The 21879-nt window shown below is 35.5% G+C and overlaps 1 protein-coding gene across 1 annotated transcript in view; it reads right to left on the reverse strand.

Annotated features, from left to right (window-relative positions):
• LOC148093263 (IQ domain-containing protein M-like) overlaps positions 1-11378 on the reverse strand; it is a 137187-nt gene extending 125809 nt beyond the window's left edge. Inside the window, exons 1-2 of the mRNA XM_087816136.1 lie at positions 11275-11378; positions 1865-2063 (exon numbers count right to left, since the gene is read on the reverse strand). Of these exons, the coding sequence (XP_087672262.1) occupies positions 1865-2063; positions 11275-11378 (303 nt within the window). The remainder of the gene's footprint in view (positions 1-1864; positions 2064-11274) is intronic.
• Between the last annotated feature and the right edge of the window lie 10501 nt (positions 11379-21879).

Raw genomic sequence — 21879 nt, forward strand, 5'->3', positions numbered from 1 at the left:
TCTTTCTTAAAATATGTTATAAATTAATTGCTTGTTTGGAGAATTCCCTTACCATATAACACTCAGTGGGATTACATGTCTTTGATTTTTCTAACAATAGTAGCACCTTTTCATGTTTACTGGCCATTTATGTTTCTCCTACTGTAAAGTTCATGTGTTCTACCTATTTTGTCTATTATTATTATGGTTTTTATCAGTTTGTAAGATAGATGTTTACACGTAATCCTTGTACAATATTTCTGCAAATGTTTTCCCACAATTTAACTTTTAAAAAAATGTTATAGACCTATAAGTAGATATCTTGACCACGTTCATTGATTGAAGTCTAAACTTGTCTAAACAAAGATGTAGGACAATATCCCAAAGGGTCTTTATTCAAAATCTTGTAAAAACAAACAAAAAAAAAAAGGTTTTAAAATGACTAAACCTATATACAATGAAATAAGAATTGAATATTCTGAATAGTTATCTCAAGTGCTTACACATAAACACACATTTAACAAATATGTAAGCCACGAATAACATGAAGTATGACTGTGTATTTACTTCCCCACCCACTGTGGCTCCCTTGGCTACAGTGGAGCGACAGGACATGTCTCCCCCCTGGGGTTGATTCTTCTCTTTTCCAGGCCTCTTCTCTGTGTCTCCTGACCTAGGTCGGGCTGATGACTTATGTTACTATCTGAAGCACACGCTCAATCATTCTATATCCAATTGCTTAGTATAAAAACTAAGCACACATGCTTGGCCACCCGTATCCCTGAATCGTATTGCCTTCCAGTGCACTCTGAAGCCGTAGCAGCCGCTCCTGCTTCCCACAGAATTGGTGCCACTACATGAGCGTGCCCCTGGCTCTCCACATCGTCTCCCCGATGCAAACACACCCCAATTAGAGATACAGGATCGGAAGGGAGTTTAATCTAGCCTCAGCTTTTTAAAAATATGTTTTCATTGATTTTATTGATTTTAGAGAGAGAGAAAGGGAGCAAGGGAGGAAGAGAAAGAGAGAGAGAGAGAGAGAGAGGGAGAGAGAGAGACATAGATGGGCTGCCTCCTGCACTCCCACTACTGGGGATTGAGGCCGCAACCAGGGCATGTGTCCTGACAGAGACTGGCGTCAGTGACCTCTCGGTGCATGGGACTACTCTGAACCAACTGAGCCACAGCAGCCAGGGCAGGCCCGAGCTTTTGACAGGACATTCCAATGTCCATGCTGAGCCTGATTTGAGAAAAGAATCTACCATTTTGCAATGATGGATACTATTGTTACTAGAATTCCTAATGTTTTAAAGTTTCTGGAGCCCGACAGGCTTAGGTTTGATTCTCAAAATTTAAGTATGCCACTAGCTAGATGTGTAACTTTAGACATGTAACCTCTCTGTGCTTTACTTTTCATAACTACTAAAGATAATTATACAACCAGGAGGAATGGCACCACTCCAATTTTTGATCACCAACTTTACCTAGGTTCTTAAAGTGGCCTGGACATTCACCTGTGTTTTACTAGTCATCTCTCTGACATTTTCTATCGAAACTTAAACTCCATAAACACACCATCTAAATGCTCACAGAGACTAAACAGATAACAAAGGAGAAACAAAATTAGTGCAAACATAGGTGGTCCAGGCCTTAAGAGTAAAAGTAGTCCTGCAACTGTTTTTCGGTGAAGGATAAGCCAGGCCTTTTATTCTGATTCTCCAGCCTGACACAATCAGCAAAGTAGATTATTCGTAACATTTTCTTAATCCAAAGAAGGCAGACAGGACATTAGAAAAATCATAGATTTATTGGCCAGGTAATTGTTCAAAATTTTACTTAATTAGATATATTGTAAACACCTTGTGATATTTAACATATGTTTTACCTTGACTAGTATTCTCTGGAATCTTCTGCGTTCAATCCACCCTCTGACATGTGCCTGCACAGTGGTGATCATTCTAATTATTTTCTTGGTGATTATAAGTCTGGTCCTTTCCCTGAATACTTGGAAAATTTCTATGTGTGGTCCAATTCTTTTAACTTTGTTTTCATATTCATTGGTTTTACTTAGACGATGTTGTACCCTAAAAATGAAATATAAAACATTTTATTACAGTTAATAAGAAAAACAACACTTTTGAAAAGTCTTAAATTCATTTCACTGATGAACATATTAAAATAAGAAACACGCCCAGCCGGGCATGGCTCAGTGGTTGAACGTTGACCTAGGATCCAGGTGATCGGGGTTCGATCGGGGTTCGACTCCCAGTCAGGGCACATGCCCGGGTTGCGGGCTCCATCCCCAGTCGGGGGCGTGCAGGAGGCAGCTGATCAATGACTCTCTCATCATTGATGTTTCTCTCTCTCTCTCCCTCTCCTTTCCTCTCTCTGAAATCAATAAAGATATATTTAAAATAAATTTAAAAAAATGAATTCCATTTAAAAAAAATAAAAATAAAAATAAAATAAAATAAAATAAGAAACATATTATAATATATACATGGACTTCATATACATTGCCTGACCATGTCAATGGGGTTCTCCAAAGAAGGTCAAACATAATAAAAGCAATATAGCATATAAAAAATTAACCTTCTAAAAGAAGAAAACTCAAAATAAAGTGAACCAGTCAAAACTTAATCACAACTATTCAAAAGAGAGAAAGAGTATCTAAGAAAAAAAATATTTTCATACGATGAGGCAAGTTAGTCAAAATACTGTGCCTGTTCCAGAAACTATTAAACTAAAAACTACTTCAAACTTATGTGGCACTGCTATTTTGCTTACCAGTCTTCTGAAAATTAATTTTATTTTCCAAATACTATCAATTGAGAAGCATAGTAGTTAGTGTATCGGTAGGGCCCCGGACGACAGGATCACAGAAGTGAGGGGTCATACTGGAAACCGTGACGAGCCCTGCGAGACTGGTATAGATGGTCCCTGCAGTGATGATAGCATTTTGAAAAAACTGCAGACTTTCTATCATGAACAGATGCTCTGTAACCTTGGTAATCTTGCACCTGTAGTTTTCCTTTATATATGTTATATTTTTTATATGGTAGTTTTTTCAGTGTCTTCCAAAGTCTAGCTTCCTTGTAATATTTAGCATATAAAAGGCTTTTTATTCTTTTTAATTGCTTTTGTTTCTGCAACTTGCACAGCTGAAGTTCCAGTGAGATGCCCAGGTGTACTCACACACCAGAGCTGAGACTTGCCCTGAAAACGCACTGCATAAAGACCTCTGAATCCTAGGCCCAACTTTCTTGATTCCCACAATGAATGCACTGACTCCATTTCTGCCTTTTTTCCCCCTCTGAGTCTCTTTTGATGTCTGCATTAAGCTGGTTCTTAATGCATCTTGCTCTGTTTTATACACAGCCATTATTTTTCTTCCTTTAGTGACTGAAATGTCGGGTGTCTGATTTTGATCATTTGACCCATCTAGTCTCTTTTGGGTAGTAGATGGAATTTGACAGGAAATTCCACATCAGTCTTTTCATTGTCTTTTCTGTTAGTTTGTCTTGAAGCTTATGGTATCTTCTGAAATACCCTGTATTATATGTTACTTGAATACAAATATAGCTAAAAGCATTCAAGATAGTTTTGGGCCCACTAGAATGGATATCAACTCCAAATCAAGAGATGTTCATCACAAGTACTCCTTGGAGATCCTTTTTGTCTCCCTGACCTTCCTACTTCCAAGTAGCAACAACTGACCAGTGACATTACTCAGGCACAGAAAATTGTACGCCACAGCTACATTTAAACTATAGCTAAAGGCGTAGAACTGAGGCTGTTAGTTTATTTGTGTTTGTGTGTATGAATGAAAAATGCCCTTGCTCTCCTTGCAAAAGAATGGAAGTTGGCCTTGTACAGTTTCTAGTAACTGGAGCTCTTTTGTATCTGCGGCTTCTTCTTTCTCTCATTCTGTAGATTAACGAGTCAAAATGTATCATTTGTTCTCTGGAGACAGATCTGATTTATTTATTTATTTATTTATTTATTTATTTATTTATTTATTTATTCACTTATTTATTTTTACTTTTTATTTTATCTTTATTGTTGAAAGTATTACAGATGTCTCATTTTTCCCCCTCATTGATCTCCTCCACCCCCGGGCCTTTCCCATACCAATGTCTGTGTCCATGGGTTATGCTTATAAACATATAAGTTCTTTGATTGATCTCTCCCCACCCACTCCCCCACCCCCGCCTTCCCTCTGAGATCCCTCCGTCTGCTCCATGCTTCCATGTCTCTGGATCTATTTTGTTCACCAGTTTATTTTGTTTATTATATTCCACGTATGAGATCATGTGGTACAGTCAGATACATATCTGATTTAAATAGACAAAGCTATCAGGAAAGGTAAAAAAAATGAAGAAAAGTTTTCTGCTTGTTTGTTTATATTAAGATTGATGTTGAATAGCTTAGAAAAGAGGGTGCTCTGACTTCTAAGAGCATTTTTGCTTGGTTAATATAACAATTTTTATGAATGGGTCTCGATGTATGAGATAAATGAAATGGAGATGAGTAGAAATGACTATTTCTGGCTTGTCCAGAGTTTAAGACCTACTATAAAATCTAAAGGATTCTGAGTTCATAATTTTTTCTTCTTTCCCAGAGAATAAATAAGTGTTACCGAAATGCCCAAATGAGCCAAGTTAACACCCAAAGTTCCATTATCTTACAACAAGGTGTAAATAATTCTTTTTTTAAAAAGATGTTTTTATTAATTTTTAGAGAGAGGAAGGAAGAGGAATAGAGAGATAGAAACATCGATGAGAGGGAAACAACACTGATCGGCTGCCTCCTACACGCCCCCACTGGAGACTGAGCCCGCAACCCGGGCACGCACCCTGACCAAGAATCAAACCATGACTGTTTGGCTCCTGGGTCAACACAACCATGGAGCCACACGCAGCCAGGCAAAGTGTAAATAACTCTTAAAGTGACATGTGTGATTGAATGTAAGGTGATGTGTGATATGTATTGTTGCATCGATCACAAGAGTTCTGGTCTCCTAAGTGGTCTTGAATGGCACAGTTCTTAGTCGCTTAATGAGAAGTGTTTGTGTGTGTGAGAGAGAGAGGGGAGAGAGAGAGAGAGAATGAATTGAAATTAGTTGTTTTGATTAAAAGATATATTTAATATAAATGAGTGAAATATTAAGTAAATATTAAGTATATTAAGTAAAAATGCTATGGATAAATGCAAAGAAGTTTACAAATGATGGATGTATTTTGTTTGATTTTTTGTCAACTGAAAAAGAAAAGAATTTTATCTTAGGCCTTAGACATATGGATTTTGATCAATAGTACTTTCTAAATAATTGGAAAGTTAAAAATAAAGGAAAGGGAAATTTGAGTTTAAAGAATAATTTATAGAAGGCTTGATGGAAAGTGAACTATATTAGCAAACAATGGGTTTGAAAAGAAGCTATAAAATATACCAAACTTTGACAGGTTAGTTTTGATGAGCTTGGTCATCAAATAGAGAATTGCTTATGAATCCTTGATTATGCAAAGTGACATAGGTGATAAACACAAAATTAGAATTTGATTAACTTTCTCTTATATCAACAAATTGATTTTTGAATACACAGTCTGTTCTTAATTTGACAGAGAAAATATCAGTACCTTCAGTATAGTTTTCTAGAACATAAGTTTCTTATTTCACAAAATATTCCTTTTATTATGCTTATGAATCTTGTTTCTTCTTTATGATCTATTTTTTGCAAAAACTGGTATTCCCAATATTTAGTTACTTGGGGCTGCTACTGGGTTTTTTTTTACTCTAAAGGTACCTATGACTTTCACTCATGTTTTGCCTTCTCTGACAAATTTTTCCAATACTGTTTTCTCTAATTTCAAGCCCCAAATCTAAAAACAAACTCTTATAATGTCTTTTTAACCTATCTTTTGGGTGTGCCATGTCGCTGCAGGACTGTACCAAAGATTTTCTTCTTCATTTTAGAAAAGGAGGGATGCTAGAAATGGCAAGGTATATTTGCATAGTTGTTATATAAATGAAGCAAAGTTGGCCCTTGCATATTGGCCCTTTAGAGTTTACTTCTAACATCAGACTAGGACCATTAGCTTAAAAGTCTGCTGGCTCCAAACTCAAAATCATTAGACATTCAATTACTTTAAATATGGCCCAAATAAGCATATTTTTAGCCATTAAGGGACTGCCTGCTTTGCATATCCCACCAAACTACAACCAACATCAGTTATCATAGATAAGACAAATGCTGACGTTTAAAAGACCACACAACTTGGCTGCCCTTAGGAGCTCTCTTAACCAGAGCCTCTCCATCTTACTGCTGAACGACATCACCTAAACAAGAAGCCCCTCTCTCACTCCCCTCTCTCTTACCCTCTTCCCCTTCTGGATGGTGGCCCTATGTCATTGTCTCTAGATCTGCTGTGAGGGACTTCCCGTCTCATGAAAAGCAGATCCCATGATGCCCAAATAAAGCTTGTTATGTGCTAGTGCCACCTCCTAGCCATGTCATTTTTTTGATTAGCTCCAAATCCTTGAACTTATTACAATGGCCCATAGTTTCATTTAACTCCGCATGATATTTATCTGCTGTCTTATTTCTCAAAGTCCAAAATATGAAAGGGGGTCAGTGATCAAAGGAAAGTTCTGCACCCTTAACTTAAATATATAACAATAATATATAACATTATTAATATAAATGTACTGGACGCATACCATGGTAAATTGTCATATTGATAGCCAGTTAATGACTCATTATATCCCTACCTCTGCAATGTGGTTTTATAGCTCCACCCAACAAGAGGCAGAGTCTACTTACCCACCTATAAATCTGGGCTAGCCTTGTGGATTGCTTTGACCAACAGAATCCAATGGAAGTGATGCTGTGACAATTCTGAGCAGGTGCCCTATGAGGCCTTACACAGCTCCATTCTCTTGGAAACCTACATCAACATGAGAACAAGCCAGCAACTCTATAACAGGCAAGAGACCACATGGAGAAGAGACAAGCTGTATGCAACTCAAATGAGTTGTACCCTCTAAGAGATATCAGCTGAGTCTGAACCAGATCATCAAAATTGCCTCTTGAGAAATAATAGTTGTTTTAAGCCACCAAACTTTGTGATGTCATTGTAGCAATACATAACTGATACACATACTGTTTATACTCAAAGGCTAATAAAATGTCATATTGATTTTTAGAAGATTTTTATTTTAGAGATAAATTATCTCTGTCAAGCAGTGACACTCATGACAAGCAGTTTATGGGATAAGTTTATTTTTAAACTTGAGGTTTGTGAATGCCTGCACTATTGGTAATATATTCTTATTTCAAGATACTCAATGACTATATACTTGTGGGATGGATATGTATGTTCTCAGTAGAGGACCCCATTCCTCTCCACTCTGATACTGTTGCTTGTTATACCAAAGCATACTAAATGCATATTATGCCATTTAGTCTTATCTTCAACAGGTAGTTTCTGCCTTTTTCACACTTGCCCAAAGCTCCTGATACAAGTTACAGTTCATAAATTATGTCTTCTGAAATAAACATAAAAAGAATGGTAGCCTTATAAAGAATGCATTTTCCTAACAACTTATAGTAGAAAGAAGAAGACTCATGACCACAGGCTTCTCAATATAAACTGATATTATAACACGAACCTACTGTAATTCTTTTTGTCCAGAAACAGACAACTTTATGTCTTCTTAATCCAAGATCCAAGCAAAACAAGAATTAATTATCTAGCATTTAATAAACAGATTAAATAATGAGCAATATTAATTTTTAATTAAAATTTGAGAAAACTCCCCCTTTGTGAGAAACTATTTGTAAATTTCAATTTTTTTTACTTGACTTGTATAAACCAGAATGAAACACCTTTTAAACTGTATGGAAATGGTTCCAACTAACCCCTCAGGACCCTAGGAAAAAAATCCTAATAAAAACTTTAATAAAAATCATAAGTTAATAAATCATCAGAAATAATTTTATAAAAATTAAAAACACATATTAATTTATCTACAAAACAATGTAGCACAACAGTTAAATGTATACAAAATGCCTTTATGAATTCATTATAGGGATGTTTATTTACAAAGTTTTAATAACAATCAATACATTTTTCCTACCATGATATAATTGAAAAATCTAGCCTGCATCCATATTCCATACTAAAGATATAATATTTAAAGGCAAGTAGTCTCAGTAGATGTGATGGCCCCTGTTAAGGAACATGGGTGGAATCACTTATGTGAAAATGACTTCCACGGAGTTAACCAGCTTGGTTTCTCCTCTGATTCTTAAGGAATTCTCAGCTGACAGAACATCAGACAAATGAGGAATATCAGAAAACGTGAGGGTAATAAAGAGAGACAGAGGGTGCTTATACCATTCTATATAATTAGGTAAAACCTGGAAGAGGAAAATAGAATGATTCCTAACATTTAACCCCAACAGAAGAACTGACAAGGGCAATAAAAATATCTTGACCACATAAAATCATTTTAAATAAATGTAACACTGGGAACTTATCAATCTTCTAGACAGAACTTGATGCCTTCATATCATATGATTCTAATTTTGCTAACCCTACAGTGTGGGCATCTTTATGTTTTAATCAACACCTCTTATTCTATTTATGTTAATAAAACTGGCCCAATAAAACACCAAGTTAGTGATATTGAATCAAACATTGCTGAGCTGCTCAACCAGCATGGCTCAGCGGTTGAGCATCAACCCAGGATCCAGGAGACTGCGGTCTGATTCCCGGTCAGGGCACATGCCCGGGGTGAGGGCTCCATTCCCAGCAGGGGGTGTGCAGGAGGCAGCCGATCAATGACTCTCTCATCATTGACGTTTCTCTCTCTCTCCCTTTCCATTCCTCTGTCTGAAATCAATAAAGACTTTTTTTTTAATTGATGAAACAACTTTTTTAGTCAAAACCGTTCCTTAAACTGTAGCCTAACCACAAGGCAGGGCTCAGAAAGCAAGCTGACAACCTGTCTTCCCTCCCTCATAAGTAACTGTACACATACTATCTCAGAGTCAGGGGAGAAATGCATCTTTTATGCTGAGACAAACAAACACAGGTAATCCTCTCTAGCACTAATCTTCAAAAGAATTAAAATTTCAAAAAAAGCAATATGTATGAAGACATTCTTTATAGTTTCATCGATAATGGGAGAAATTCAGAAATACATATCTAAGTAAATAGTGTTATATCCAATGAGTAAATTATTATGTGGCCATAGAAGCGATACTTATAAAGATTATGTAATAACTTGAGAAAATGCTTATGATTTCAAAATGGTATTGAGAATGAAGAGATTAAGTTATATTCATTATATGATTGCAGCATTATTTTTTAATGGCGTATATAAATAAAGCCAGAAAGAAACATGCCAAATATCATTAGTGACTGTATTAACACAGTGCTTCTGAATCAAGAGTGGCAGCAACACCATCTGAGAAGTATTTCCAAGGAATTCTTGCTCAGGACCGGCCCTCATAATATTCAAATTCATTAAGTCCCCCAATAAAATAAATGTGAATCCCTAATTAAATACTAGGTTATAAAGAAAACTTTAGGTGTAAAGAAAAAATGATTATTTGTTCCTGTTTTCTATTTTGTTCAGAGTTTCTGAAATAGAACAATATGCCTTGTATAATAAAAAAGAAAAATGTAATAATTACGTGCATTAGCAGCAGTAGTTGTAGAAATCTTTTATTAAGCACTTGCTTCTGACCCACTTTCTCCTTAAATTCTCAAAATAATTTTTGGATAAATGTTACTATGTTGATTTTATAAACTGATGCTGAAAAAAATTAGATGACTTTTTAAGACCATGAAGGTACAATTAGCACAGTAAGAATTCAAAGCCCTCCTGGTTATGGGGACAAAATACTTCAGAAAGGCTGGCACTGGCAGCCCCCAGTCCTTGTGGTTAGGGTGATTTAGGTGACTGCCTTTAAGTTTTCGTCTGTTTGTTGGTTTCAGCAGTACTGAAAAGACACAGCCAGACCATATATACTGCTACAGAAACGTTCAACTTCATGGAAGGTACAAGAATGAGTTGTAAATAGATGAGATTTGGAAAATATACTGACTGTCAGAGACCAAGTGACCTCCTCTGATTTAGAAAATGAGTAGGAACTACCTTCTAAATGTGATTTTTAAATTCATCTCTTTTCAGTGTCTTAACACAATTCTGATATGGAGAGTCTTATTATTTTTACAGATTCTTAGTCACTAAACAGTCTCTATAAAACTCTTTTAGAAAATCTTTATGAAGATAAAAATGTGATTCATTAGAGGCGAGATATGAAATCAGTCTTCACCATAGAAGAGACAACTCCCTGTGTCCTCAAGCCACCTCCTAGCAAAGTCACTCTAAGGAAGACTGAGAGAAAGACCGGGGCTGAATAGCTGAATCTAACTTTTCCACTTGCAGTTTGACAAATCTAGGATCAAGGCACCAAATCAGATAGTTTTTAGTGAGAAAAGAAATCATTAAGAAAGATAATAGGTGAGAAAAGATGCAATAATTAGTAAGTTAATCATGTCTGAACGTCAGACACTGAGCTTGGCAAACATTCGAACAGGGAATTTCCTTTTAACTGCTAATGCTTATATGATAATATATATTAAACACTAAATCAGTTTTAGAGTTTGGTTCAGATATTTCTACTAATTAGTTTTGGCTGATATTGAAGTATTTTGTATGCTCCATTTATAAAAGCACTGTTTGCCCATCTGTTCATAGGTTGAAAGTGATTAAAGGATACTTATTTTGGCTGTTGTAAAAGCCAAATACTTTTTAAGCTGCAAATATGTGACAAAACCAGTTTGGGTTGCCAAGTTCAGAAATACATTAAAAGAGATTTGTGATGCTGCCCTTCCCCAACTCCTCTTCCAACCGGCATTATCGAAAGCTTTCCTGATTAGACTAGCATGCCTGCTTTGTCCAAATGCTTTGCAATCTAGTTATAATTTACACAGTTTACTTTGACTTGGATCCTCTGCTACCAAGCTGGGTGGAGGGCTTGTGTTTCCTGTAGGAGCAGCCTTGAAGTAGAAACATGTGATGCTCTCGTGCTTTGAATGCCGGATTTGAAAGCAACTTGGGTGGCGAGTGAAAAAAGCTTGTGGCCTACTTTAATCCTCTGTATGAGGTCTGTTCAGTTTGAAAACAATATTAAATTCAGAATGGGTGATATAGATTTTTATGAACAGGGGTGCAATACAAATACATTTCCATGAGTAATATTGTCTTAATATCACTTAGTACTCCATTTCCAAATCTTCCGGAGCATTAGGGTTGGCTCGTTTGGGATTTTGTTTGATCACACTCCAGTCACATGATTGCTCCAAGATTTTCCTAGGGCTGGTCATGTCATCAGAGCTGGAAGGTCAGCAGGAATATTTCTCTGGGTGTGTGTGTCTGTGTGTGTGGTAGTAAGACACCTTTACGTTTGGGAAGAGCAGGAGCGAAGTCAATTACAATGACAAAAACAGAAGCCAGCTGTTTTCCTTACCACAGGGAGAAAAAGTCTATAGTAAGAGGTAGTAAAGCCAAGAGGGGCAAGAAGAGATTAAAAATGAATGAAAGGTAAAAGTTTTAAGTGACCTTATTCAAAGTGGCCAAGACATGGAGACAACTGAAGTGTCCTTCAATAGATGACTGGATCAAGAAGATACAGTACATATACAGTGGTCCCTCTGTGGGTTTTCAACTGTAATATGTTCCAGAAGCCCGTTCGAGTTTTGAAAGGTTCCAAAACGGAGGGGTCAACAGCCCACAGCTGGGCCTCAGGATCTTGCCCTCAGCGGGAGCCGTGGGGCATCTTCGACTTCCAAGGCATGTTCGAAAACCGAAGCATTTTACCTCTGGGTTTACGGCGTTCATAAGCCGAAATGGTCTTCAAAGGAGACATTTGAAAACTGAGGTACGACTGTATACAATGCAATACTACTCAGCCATAAGAAAAGATGAAATGTTTCCATTTGCAAAAACATGGATGGACCTTGAGGATATTATGCTAAGTGAAATAAGTCAGTCAGAAAAAGCTAAGAACCAAATGATTTCACTCCTATGTGGGATATAAACTGAAACTCATAGACACAGACAACAGGGAAGGGGGTGGAGGGGTAGTAAAGGGGAAAGATGCCAAATATATGGTGACAAAAGATTATTTGACTTTGGGTGGTGGGCATACAATGTAATATAAAGATCATGTATCATAGAAATGTACTCTTGAAACCTATATCACTCTACTGACCAGTGTCACCCCAATAAATTTAATTGTTAAGAAAATGAAGAAGAGCACATCCTAAAGACATTCCTTGAGTATGAAGAATCAGTTGAGCTAAGATGTTAAACAGACATGAAGCACAGATGCCCACCACACTCTACATCCTTGGAATCCCCAGTATGTGAACAAACAGGTTTAAGTGCCATTTTGCTTAAGCTAATTTGGAATTACCATTCTAAGGAAGATGTAAACCATTATATACAAAAGTAGTTGAAATAAAATGAGGGACTAAATCTAAAAAGTGAAAACTGGTAACAAGAGTGGCTCAAACATAGAATCAGGATTAATGACTGCCAGCTCAATTCTCTGAGCTTCACACAGAGAACTGTCTGAAAATCAGAGCAGTCCTTAGAATGAAATGGGAGGTTATGGAAGGGACATACGACGATTCTCTAGAATTTTCAAGTAGAGGTTATGTGGGCTCCATGTTATAGAGAAGATTCATCCTTTGAGTAGAAGGTTTCAATAAAAAATATCTTCTAAGTTTCCTAAAACTCTGAGAGTCTATAATTCTCCCAAGACAGAAATATCATTGGAGAAATATTATTCACTATAAATTTATTTTCAAAAAAATACTTAGGGTAAATTCTGACCCAGAGAAAACTGTAGGTATCTAACAATAAACAAGCTAATATTCCATTAATAGATAACAAAATTTCAGAAGAGACCAAAGGAAAGTTATTAGATGGTAAATAATAAAACTGGTTTGAGATAAAATAAGAGGGCTTGACCCTTTTCAGGAAAAAATGGTGATGAACAAATACAGTAATTTTAGAGATATAAAAGAAATATTCAAGTACCTACCTAAATTTCAAACTGAACTGTGGGCTTCCTAATCAGATATGCCAGTAAATGTTCTCTATTCCATTATACCAAAAAACAGAAAATTTCGAATTGATAGTGCAATTTTGCCTTCCAGTAACATATTAGTGAATCATATACTGTTACTACTATTTTTTAGTTCATGTATACTATAAAATGGAAAAGAGAAAATATATAATTATTATCCACCTACATATCTACATGAATATCTGGAAGCTTGGCATCCTAAAGAATTTTCTTTTAAATTAAAAATAAGGAACTTAAGAGTTCCAAAAAGCTAGACTTAACTTCAAAGATGGCATATTTAAATGACATCTTTATTTTCCAGAATTGAAACAAATTAAATATTTAAAAGGTTAAAGGCTGATGACCAGCCTCTGAACTTATTACCACTACAAATTTAATATTATGAATCAACAGAAGAATGTTTTTCCTCTGAAGTGAAGACCCATCAATTGTTCTATTCTATACTTGGAAATCAACCAGTCATTTAAAAAAACAATTATGTGCTTTAGAAATTCAACAAAAGAAAATGTATCACTAAAGTTATATTAATCTGCAAAGGAATTATCAGCTAACTGCAGAAAGACAGCTAAAAGGAATAAGTGCTTTATTAAAGGAATGCAATTGATTATCTGAAAGAAAATAAAAGAGATTTACAATATAGTTAGAGGTACAAAACAAATTCAAGTGGACCTCAGGAAGATGTTTATATAAAAAGAAAATCTTTCTAACAGGAAGTAAAAGTGCAATGTAATCATAATAGTACCGTGGATCACAGTGAATACAGCTTTGAGCTCACAATTTTCATTTAGATACTGAGAGTGAACTCTGTGTACACTAACACGCTACTTCCCTCCACCTAATAATATAAACTGCCTTTGATTCTCTATGTTGAAGATACCAAATCAGAATAAGAGAAAAATTGGTTAGACATAAAGAAGTTAATAAGACCAGGAAAAGACTATATTCCATTTTACTGCAAATTATCATTCAATCTTTACGTTTATCAAGGTAAAAACATAAACATATGTACTATAATTTATGTGCACATTACATTTATGCGCTTTAGAATTTCTTTCTGGTTGAGAAATTCTTAATTCTTTCTTGTTTACAAATTTTCCATTAGGTATTTTATTTTAAAATACATGAAACTCAGAAAAAATGTTCCTTTGACATTTGTAATTGAACTGAGGTTGGTTGGCTTTCTTTGAAATGCTTAATATAACCTTTTGTTCCCTTACAAAAGCTTCTAGGTTTTCTCAACCATATTTTAACTTTAAGGATTTCTAACAATCTTCTGAAAATTATGGAGTTCTAATAATTTCAAATTGTATCATTTAAATTGAAATATTGAGGATGTAGAAACCTTCATTCAGAAATCAAATAACTTTGTTGTATAAATGCTCATCTATGAAAATTACATCCTGTGCATGTTGGGTAAGGATATGGGTGAAATGTCTGTAACAGAATTAGGAAATCAAGACAATAAGCTCATCTCTCTCATAAAAACACACAAATATACATATAAGAACCCCAAAATAAAATCAAGTAGCCACTGCGTAGAACTCATAACCCAGTGAAGTCATCATAATTGTGCTGAGGTTGAGCACTTTAACCCTTTAATAATGCTGCTAGTGAAAAATCTTATGCACATCTGCACACGTATTTGTGCAAGCACATGTGCCTACGCGCTACTATACCAGCTTTTCTTCTCCTTCCAAATGTTGAGGTCTTTACAGCTGAGAAAAACAGGAAGATGAACCAAAACAATAGAAATGTGAAAACTTGACTTTTAGTCTTACGGTCATTAAAGTTTAGGACAGAAATAAGCACGACTGCTTTATCTACCACTGTTAATGCCTGTAAAGCAACAGGTTCCACTCCCTACCAAGGGTAGGACTGGGTGCTCAGGTTCGCGGTAATTCCAAGTCAAGTGCAGCAGCAGCATTTTTCAGTTGGCTTAACCTAGCATCCCCACCTCTTAACAGCCAGTGACTGCTGCCTTAAAAAACACTGCTGAGGGGGTGGATAAACCAGTCCTATTTGCCAACTGTGGAGGGTTCCAGCCAACCTTGTGGGTATGTGTAAATAAACTCCATCATCTTTTTTTTCTATAACCAAGAACAGAGGGGACAAAAAAATCAAAACTCTCTTGTGTTACCGTAGCCTGGCAATCGTAATCTATGTGAGGCATATTTTTATCCTTAAAATGTAAAAGTACAAAAGTACTTTAGAAATTGGCCAGTACTTTATTAAAGTTGACAGACAACTGATGGAAGGTTATAATATACTCTGCCTTATGCAGACTCTAAGGAAACTTGTAGCTGAAAATATAGGGTGTCCCCAAAAATGTATACACACTTTGAATAATTATAAAGACTGTTTATTAAAATGCATTTCATTTTCAAAATGTAATCAAATCAGCTGTTAAAATGTGTATACATTTTTGGGGACACCCTGCATATGGGAAATTCCTCTCTAACAACAACAAAAAAAAAATCCTTTAGGCCAAGCTTTAAAGAGTCCTGACATTTAGAAGCTAAAGTATTATGGACTTTCTATGATAGAAATGGTGCAGGATTTAATATAAACAAGAAAAATCTTGGTATTGTTTCATTTAAATACTTTTAATGAAATGTGTCTGTATTTAATGTATACCATATATGTAGTTTTATATTGTTTACTACACTTTGCTTTATTTTCACATTGTTTTACTTTTTTAAATTTCTTTCTCCAGGATTCTATTCTAGTAATACTTTTTAATCCCTAGAACCACTCTTAGATATGCTAATTCATTAAGTAAAGTTCCAGTCTACTTCTCTTAAATAATGATTAGAAAGGCTCTTAAAATTTTAGATATAAGCAAAATAAAAGCAGCATGACTGACTAAGAATACAGGGAATTTAGGACTGAATTCTCAAAGTGGTTGCTTTTTTACTTTTGTGACCTTGAAGAAGTCACTAGCTTTTTGAATCTCTGTTTTGTCAAGGAGAATTTAAAAGGATTGAATCTAGTGATCTTTAAACTCCCCTTCAGCCATCATTCTCTAAAATATTTAAGATCTCCCTGCAAAAATTAGCTAGATATCCCTGCAAAACTTTGCCACAGCTCTTTATGCCTGCAACAGATGGTAGACTGTACACAAAAATGTTTAGCGTTCAGACTAGCTGGCTGGCTCCAGGAAAATAATGATAATAAACACTCATCTTTCAGACTATACAATTTTTTATCACTGAAAGAGCTGCACTAAATTTTAACTTTGTAACACCTATGAGGAAAAACTACTTCCCAATGAAACTAATCAAGTAAAGAATATTTACAGAAACAGATTTACATAAGAAGATAAGCTGCTTTTAACATAATTGAATACTTTGGAAAATGATTTACATGTAACAGTTCCTATTTTTTTTTAAAGCAAGTCTTTTTGTGGTGAGGTTTTTGATAACAAATTCAATTTCTTTAATAGGCGTGGGTTATTCAGATTTTCTATTTGTTCCTGTATCAGCTTTGGTATGTGGTCTGTTTTCCAAAGAATTTGTCTACTTCATCTTAGCTGTTGAATCTAGTTGGCTTAAAGTTACTCATATGTTTTCTTATTCTTTTAATGTCTTACAGGACATAGAGTGACGGCACCTCTCTCAATTTCAATATTGGTAATTTGTGTCTTATCTCTGCGTTTTCTTACTTGGTTTTGTTAAGAACTTGCAAATTTTATTAATCTTTTCAAAGAGCCAACATTTGGCTTTGTTAATTTGCTTTATTGCTTCTCCATTTGTATTTCATTCCTTTCGGTTCTTATCTTTATGGCGAATGTCCCAGGCTCACTTAAGACACACTCCACAGCTGCTCAACTCAGTCCCCTGTTAGCGCCAAGCAGGTCAAATCAGGGCGCGGCCTGTCCAAACCCGCACATCCTTAGCTTTTCCTTGTGCTCAGTTTCCGATCAAGTGCTAAGCGAGGCCTGTCGACCTCCCAGCCATAACTATGCAGTTGTCCATTATATTCTTTAGGCCTGTCGCGTTTTGCTTTATTTACGCGGGAGCTCCGTTTCTAAAGCATATTCTGTGTATTTACTGGAAACGCTGATGCAGTTCGGTTAGTCTACCATTTTCAGTTTCGTTTTTTATTCAGTCCATCTGGTCCTCTTTCCCTGCCCCCTTTGGGTGAGCCAGAGAGTTCCCGCTACCTTTTTATATCCGTGGCTGCTCTGGGAATCACAATGTGCATTCTCAACTTGCCACACACACTGACTTAGAGTCAGTACCACTACACAGAAAAGAAAAGAAACTCGCAAGAGCATAACTCCATTTCTTTTGCTATTATTGTCATATACGTTTGCATCCCCCCAACTTAAAAATACCATAATAATGTTATAATTTTCCCGTAAACAGTCGATTTTAGAGAAATTTTTAAAATATATTTTCTTTTATATTGATCAACATATATTTTTTTATTTTCAATGTTATTTCTTCTGTAGATTCAAATTTTCACCAAGTGTCAATTTCTTTCAGTATGAAGAGCGTCCTTTAGCATTTGTTAAGTAAAGACTAGTTGTCAACAAATTCTCATTTTTTTAATTTGACTGAAAATGTCTATTTTCAACCTTATTGTTATGGGATAGCTTAATTAGATACAGAATTATCAGCTGATTTTTTTCTTTCTTTTGGCACTTTAAATACCTAATTTAATTGCCTTCTGGTTTGCATAATTTCTGATGGGAAGACATTGATCATTCCTAGAAATGCAACCCTCTGTACAATGTATATATGATATATATTTTTCCCCCTCTAGTTATTCCCAACTTTTTTCCTTTGCCTTCAGTTTTCAACTCTTTGACTATGGTGTGTCTATCTGTGGTTTTCTGTTTGTTTGTTTGTTTTGCATTTATCTTGTTTAGAATGTGATGATCTTCTTGGATATGCAAAGATGTTTTTCTTTAAATTTGGAGAAAATTCAGCCACTATTTCTTCAACTACATTTTCTGCCTCATTCTATTTTTCTCCTTCTGAGACCAATTCACACATGGCAGAGCCACTTGATACTAACTTACAGATCGCTCTGGCTCTGTTCATTTTTTCTCCATTATTGTTTTCTTTTCTTCTGATTAATCCCTACTGACCTATAAGTTTAATTATTTTTTTCTACTGTCCTCTCGAATATGTTGCTGCTCAACCCATCCAATGAAATTTTCATATCAGATATTACAGTTCTCAATTCTAGAATTTTCATTTGACTTTTTAAAATAGCTTCTGTCTCTGCATTGGGATACTCTGTTATTATGAATATCTTTTTCTTTAAGTCCTTGAATATTTATTACAGCTGCTTTAAAGCCCTTATCTGCTAAGTCCAATAACTGGCGTATTTTTTAGTGGTATAAGTTAGATATTCCTGTTTCTTAACATGTTTAGCATTTTAATTATTGTATACGTAACATGGTATACATTGTGGGGACTCGGGATTCTGTTATTGTCCATGAAGGAATGTTGATTTTTTAAATTTTATTCTAGATGGTGGCTAAATTACTGGTTTACCATCTCAAAATTGTCAAACCTTGGTTTCATGCTTTTGTTGAGTGAATCAGTTTGTTTTGTCCTTAGTACTAAGGTGAATCCCTTAGTCCTAGGATATAGCCTCCACTCCTTAGGTGTTGGCCTTCGAAGATTTCCATGGAAAGACTAACATGTTTAGTAAGTCCAGGTCACTAAAATTGGATATTTGTTTATCAGATATTTAAATAACTGCATTGCATTGCATCATCATCATATTTAGCCTAGATTCACCATGGAGTAAATTCCACAGTACTTGAATCTTAAGAGTTGAATGGATTTTTTCAAATATTAGGAAATTAATTTAGCATGTATACCATATATTATATAACATGCAATCAGGGTCTGGAACAATGTCTCTCATCAAACACATTAACATTAATTAGCTAATATGATTAATATTAATGTGTGTGCAAAACATGAATATTCACATGAAGTGAGAAAATAAAAACTCTGAATAATCATAATTACTTGTCACTTCAGGTCAGGTTTTGACACTAAGAGTTCTGGCACAATCTTCGGTGATATCCATTTTAATTTCTGGAGCTTTCTGGATTTTGGAAGAGTGGGTGAGGGACTATGGACCTTATATAGCCACACATTTTGAGTAACTGAGAGGAGGAAGGGTATAAGGTAAGAAAACATAGCCTACATAATATATTTTAATAAACCTGTATTTAGATCTCTAAACAGGTTGCTTTTGAGAAGCTTCAGTCTCCAAGGTTTACCCTTTTGCTTACTTTCATGTATATGATCCAGCACAGTGCTTTGCACCTGGTCAGTACTAAAGTACCATTTGATGAATTAATAAATGATATTACCAATGCATAAGAAAACACAAAATGTGTCCTTTGTAGAAACTTCACTGTTAACTTTCTACAATCCCTCTTTCCACCTCACTCTCTAAACTGTCCCACAAAGTCAGTAATTTTTCATAATAGTTGACAAATTGTCCACATAAAGTAGTAAAGCAATCTTAAGAATCCCTCGTAGCTTCATTGCAGGCGCTCTATCCTAGTGAATCGCAGTGCACAGTTTCTAATAAAGCATCATGCAGTGTTGTGAGCTGCTTTTCCTACCTGCCACATAGTAAACTTCAGCCTGACCTCCTGAAGGATCATTAATACACTTGAAAATAAAAGTTTTTTTTCCTTGTCTTATTCAAATTAAATGAGAACATTGAAAAAGATATGCTCAAAATTTACACATCTTTAATCTTAGAGACTTACGATAAAACCAAAGGCAAGCACATTAATTTATACTTTTCTGCTATCATATAAAAGATATACCTGGGTGGAGGCTGTGGTTCTAGCTTGAAAGATATTTGCCTTTTTTTCAAAAAGGATTTCTAGAATAAGAGGAAGAAGAATTGACATAAGTAGGAAAACATTGTCATAGTCTGCAAAACTTTAATTTTATTGATGTTCTGTTATATTATCAAAGGGAGAAGGAATCATTCCATTATAACATATTATAAGCTAATATTTATTGTAATACTAGATATAGTTCTATATTACTACGATTAGTGAGAAAGTCTGGAGTATGTTTATTATAAAAAGATAATCTATAATTGGCATATTACGCCCCCAATACTTACCACCAAAATAATTTAAAGGGTATTTTTTAAGTAGCAAAGAATTTTCATAGTTTTTAACAGCTTTGGGACCCTACCAGAAGCATATATAAACACACTATTAAAGGTAAAAATGAAAGGTTTGTTTGAAAATAGGTAACTGTGAAGAGAAAATTATTAACATACACATATAAAAGTACAAATTACACATTAAAACATGTGAAATAAACTGCAATGCTTTTCCTCCCAGGCTTGAATATTAACACTGTGTTTCCCCAGAGGAACTCGGTCATGTCACTAGCGCCTTCTGTGAAATAGCAGTGAGCTGCATTCCTTATACTGCTACTGCTTCTTTTTTATTATTAAATTGATTGGGGTGGCATTGGTTAATAGTATCATATGCTTCTTATATAAGAAATGGTTTAAACAGAAAAATGCCAATAATGGACACACATGCAAAACCAGAAGGCACCAAACACACCGTTCTGGGGCTTTTCCCAAGTCAGTACCTTCGCATTACTGAATCGTAGTGCTTCCAAGAGCACACACAAACCACAGGGTGGTTTTCAAGACATTATACCACCTGTAGGAAGCTGTAGTAGGCCCAAGAAACCCGTAATTTCCCCAAATCTTCTCATGGGGCCAGAGAAGCCTCCTTTCTGAAAGGTGTTCTCTAGTGTGCTATTTCTTTTACATTTCCTAAGCGAGGTGGAGGGGTCCCAAAGCTAATGTTGGTCACCCTAAATGGCGGTGGCCTCAAAAAGCCATCCAACTTTCAGGTTAGGGGAAACTGAAGAAGGTGACTCAGCAAATCATAAGTTGTTCATTTAGACAAAGTTTCTTTAACCTCCAAGCGAAATCAATACTCTAAAAATTTACTTTTTTATCTGTAGGATTTTGGCATATCGTAGGAGACATACAAAAACTGATGAGTAGAAGGGAGCTGCACAGAGAAGTTTACGCCCCAGTGTAAGTCCCTCTAAGGGTTATCTGTTTGTAAAAGAGATAAGAAGGCTGTAGTTTCCAGGAGTATGTTCAAAGCAACAAATCACAGCATAATACCATAATAAATGTTAAAAACAAAAATGAAAGATATTTTTTTATTTTTTAAAAAAAATGTATTTTTATTCATTTCAGAGAGAAGAAAGAAGAGGGAGAGAGAGAAACATCAGTGATGAGAGAGACATCGATCAGCTGCCTCCTATACTCCCCCTGCTGGGGATCGAACCCGCAACCGGGGCATGTGCCCTGACTGGGAATGGAACCACGGTCTCCTGGATCCTAGGTCTATACTCTACCACTGAGCCACACTAGCCAGGTGAAAGATATTTTAAACGCATGGCTGAGCTGATGGAAAATAACAGAATTCCTTTCACAGCAAAAAAACCGAAATTTTAGATTTACTATTATTGTATGAGTTTTATAGCCTGTCTTTGCCTTGGGGATTTCAAGGTAATTCCTGACAACCTAGAGCCTGAGTTTTAATGAACTACATGATGTGAAATTGGAAGACAAACACTAGAACTCAGAAAATGAAGGAATGTCAGAACTGACAACACCCATAAAACCTAGGTACTGGAAGTACAATAACCTTAGAGTACAAACCAGAATTTTAAATTTTCTGTGGAAAGAGAAAG

Source organism: Miniopterus natalensis, chromosome 4 (assembly GCF_054644295.1).
Source record: "Miniopterus natalensis isolate mMinNat1 chromosome 4, mMinNat1.hap1, whole genome shotgun sequence".
Classification (NCBI taxonomy): Eukaryota; Metazoa; Chordata; class Mammalia; order Chiroptera; family Miniopteridae; genus Miniopterus; species Miniopterus natalensis.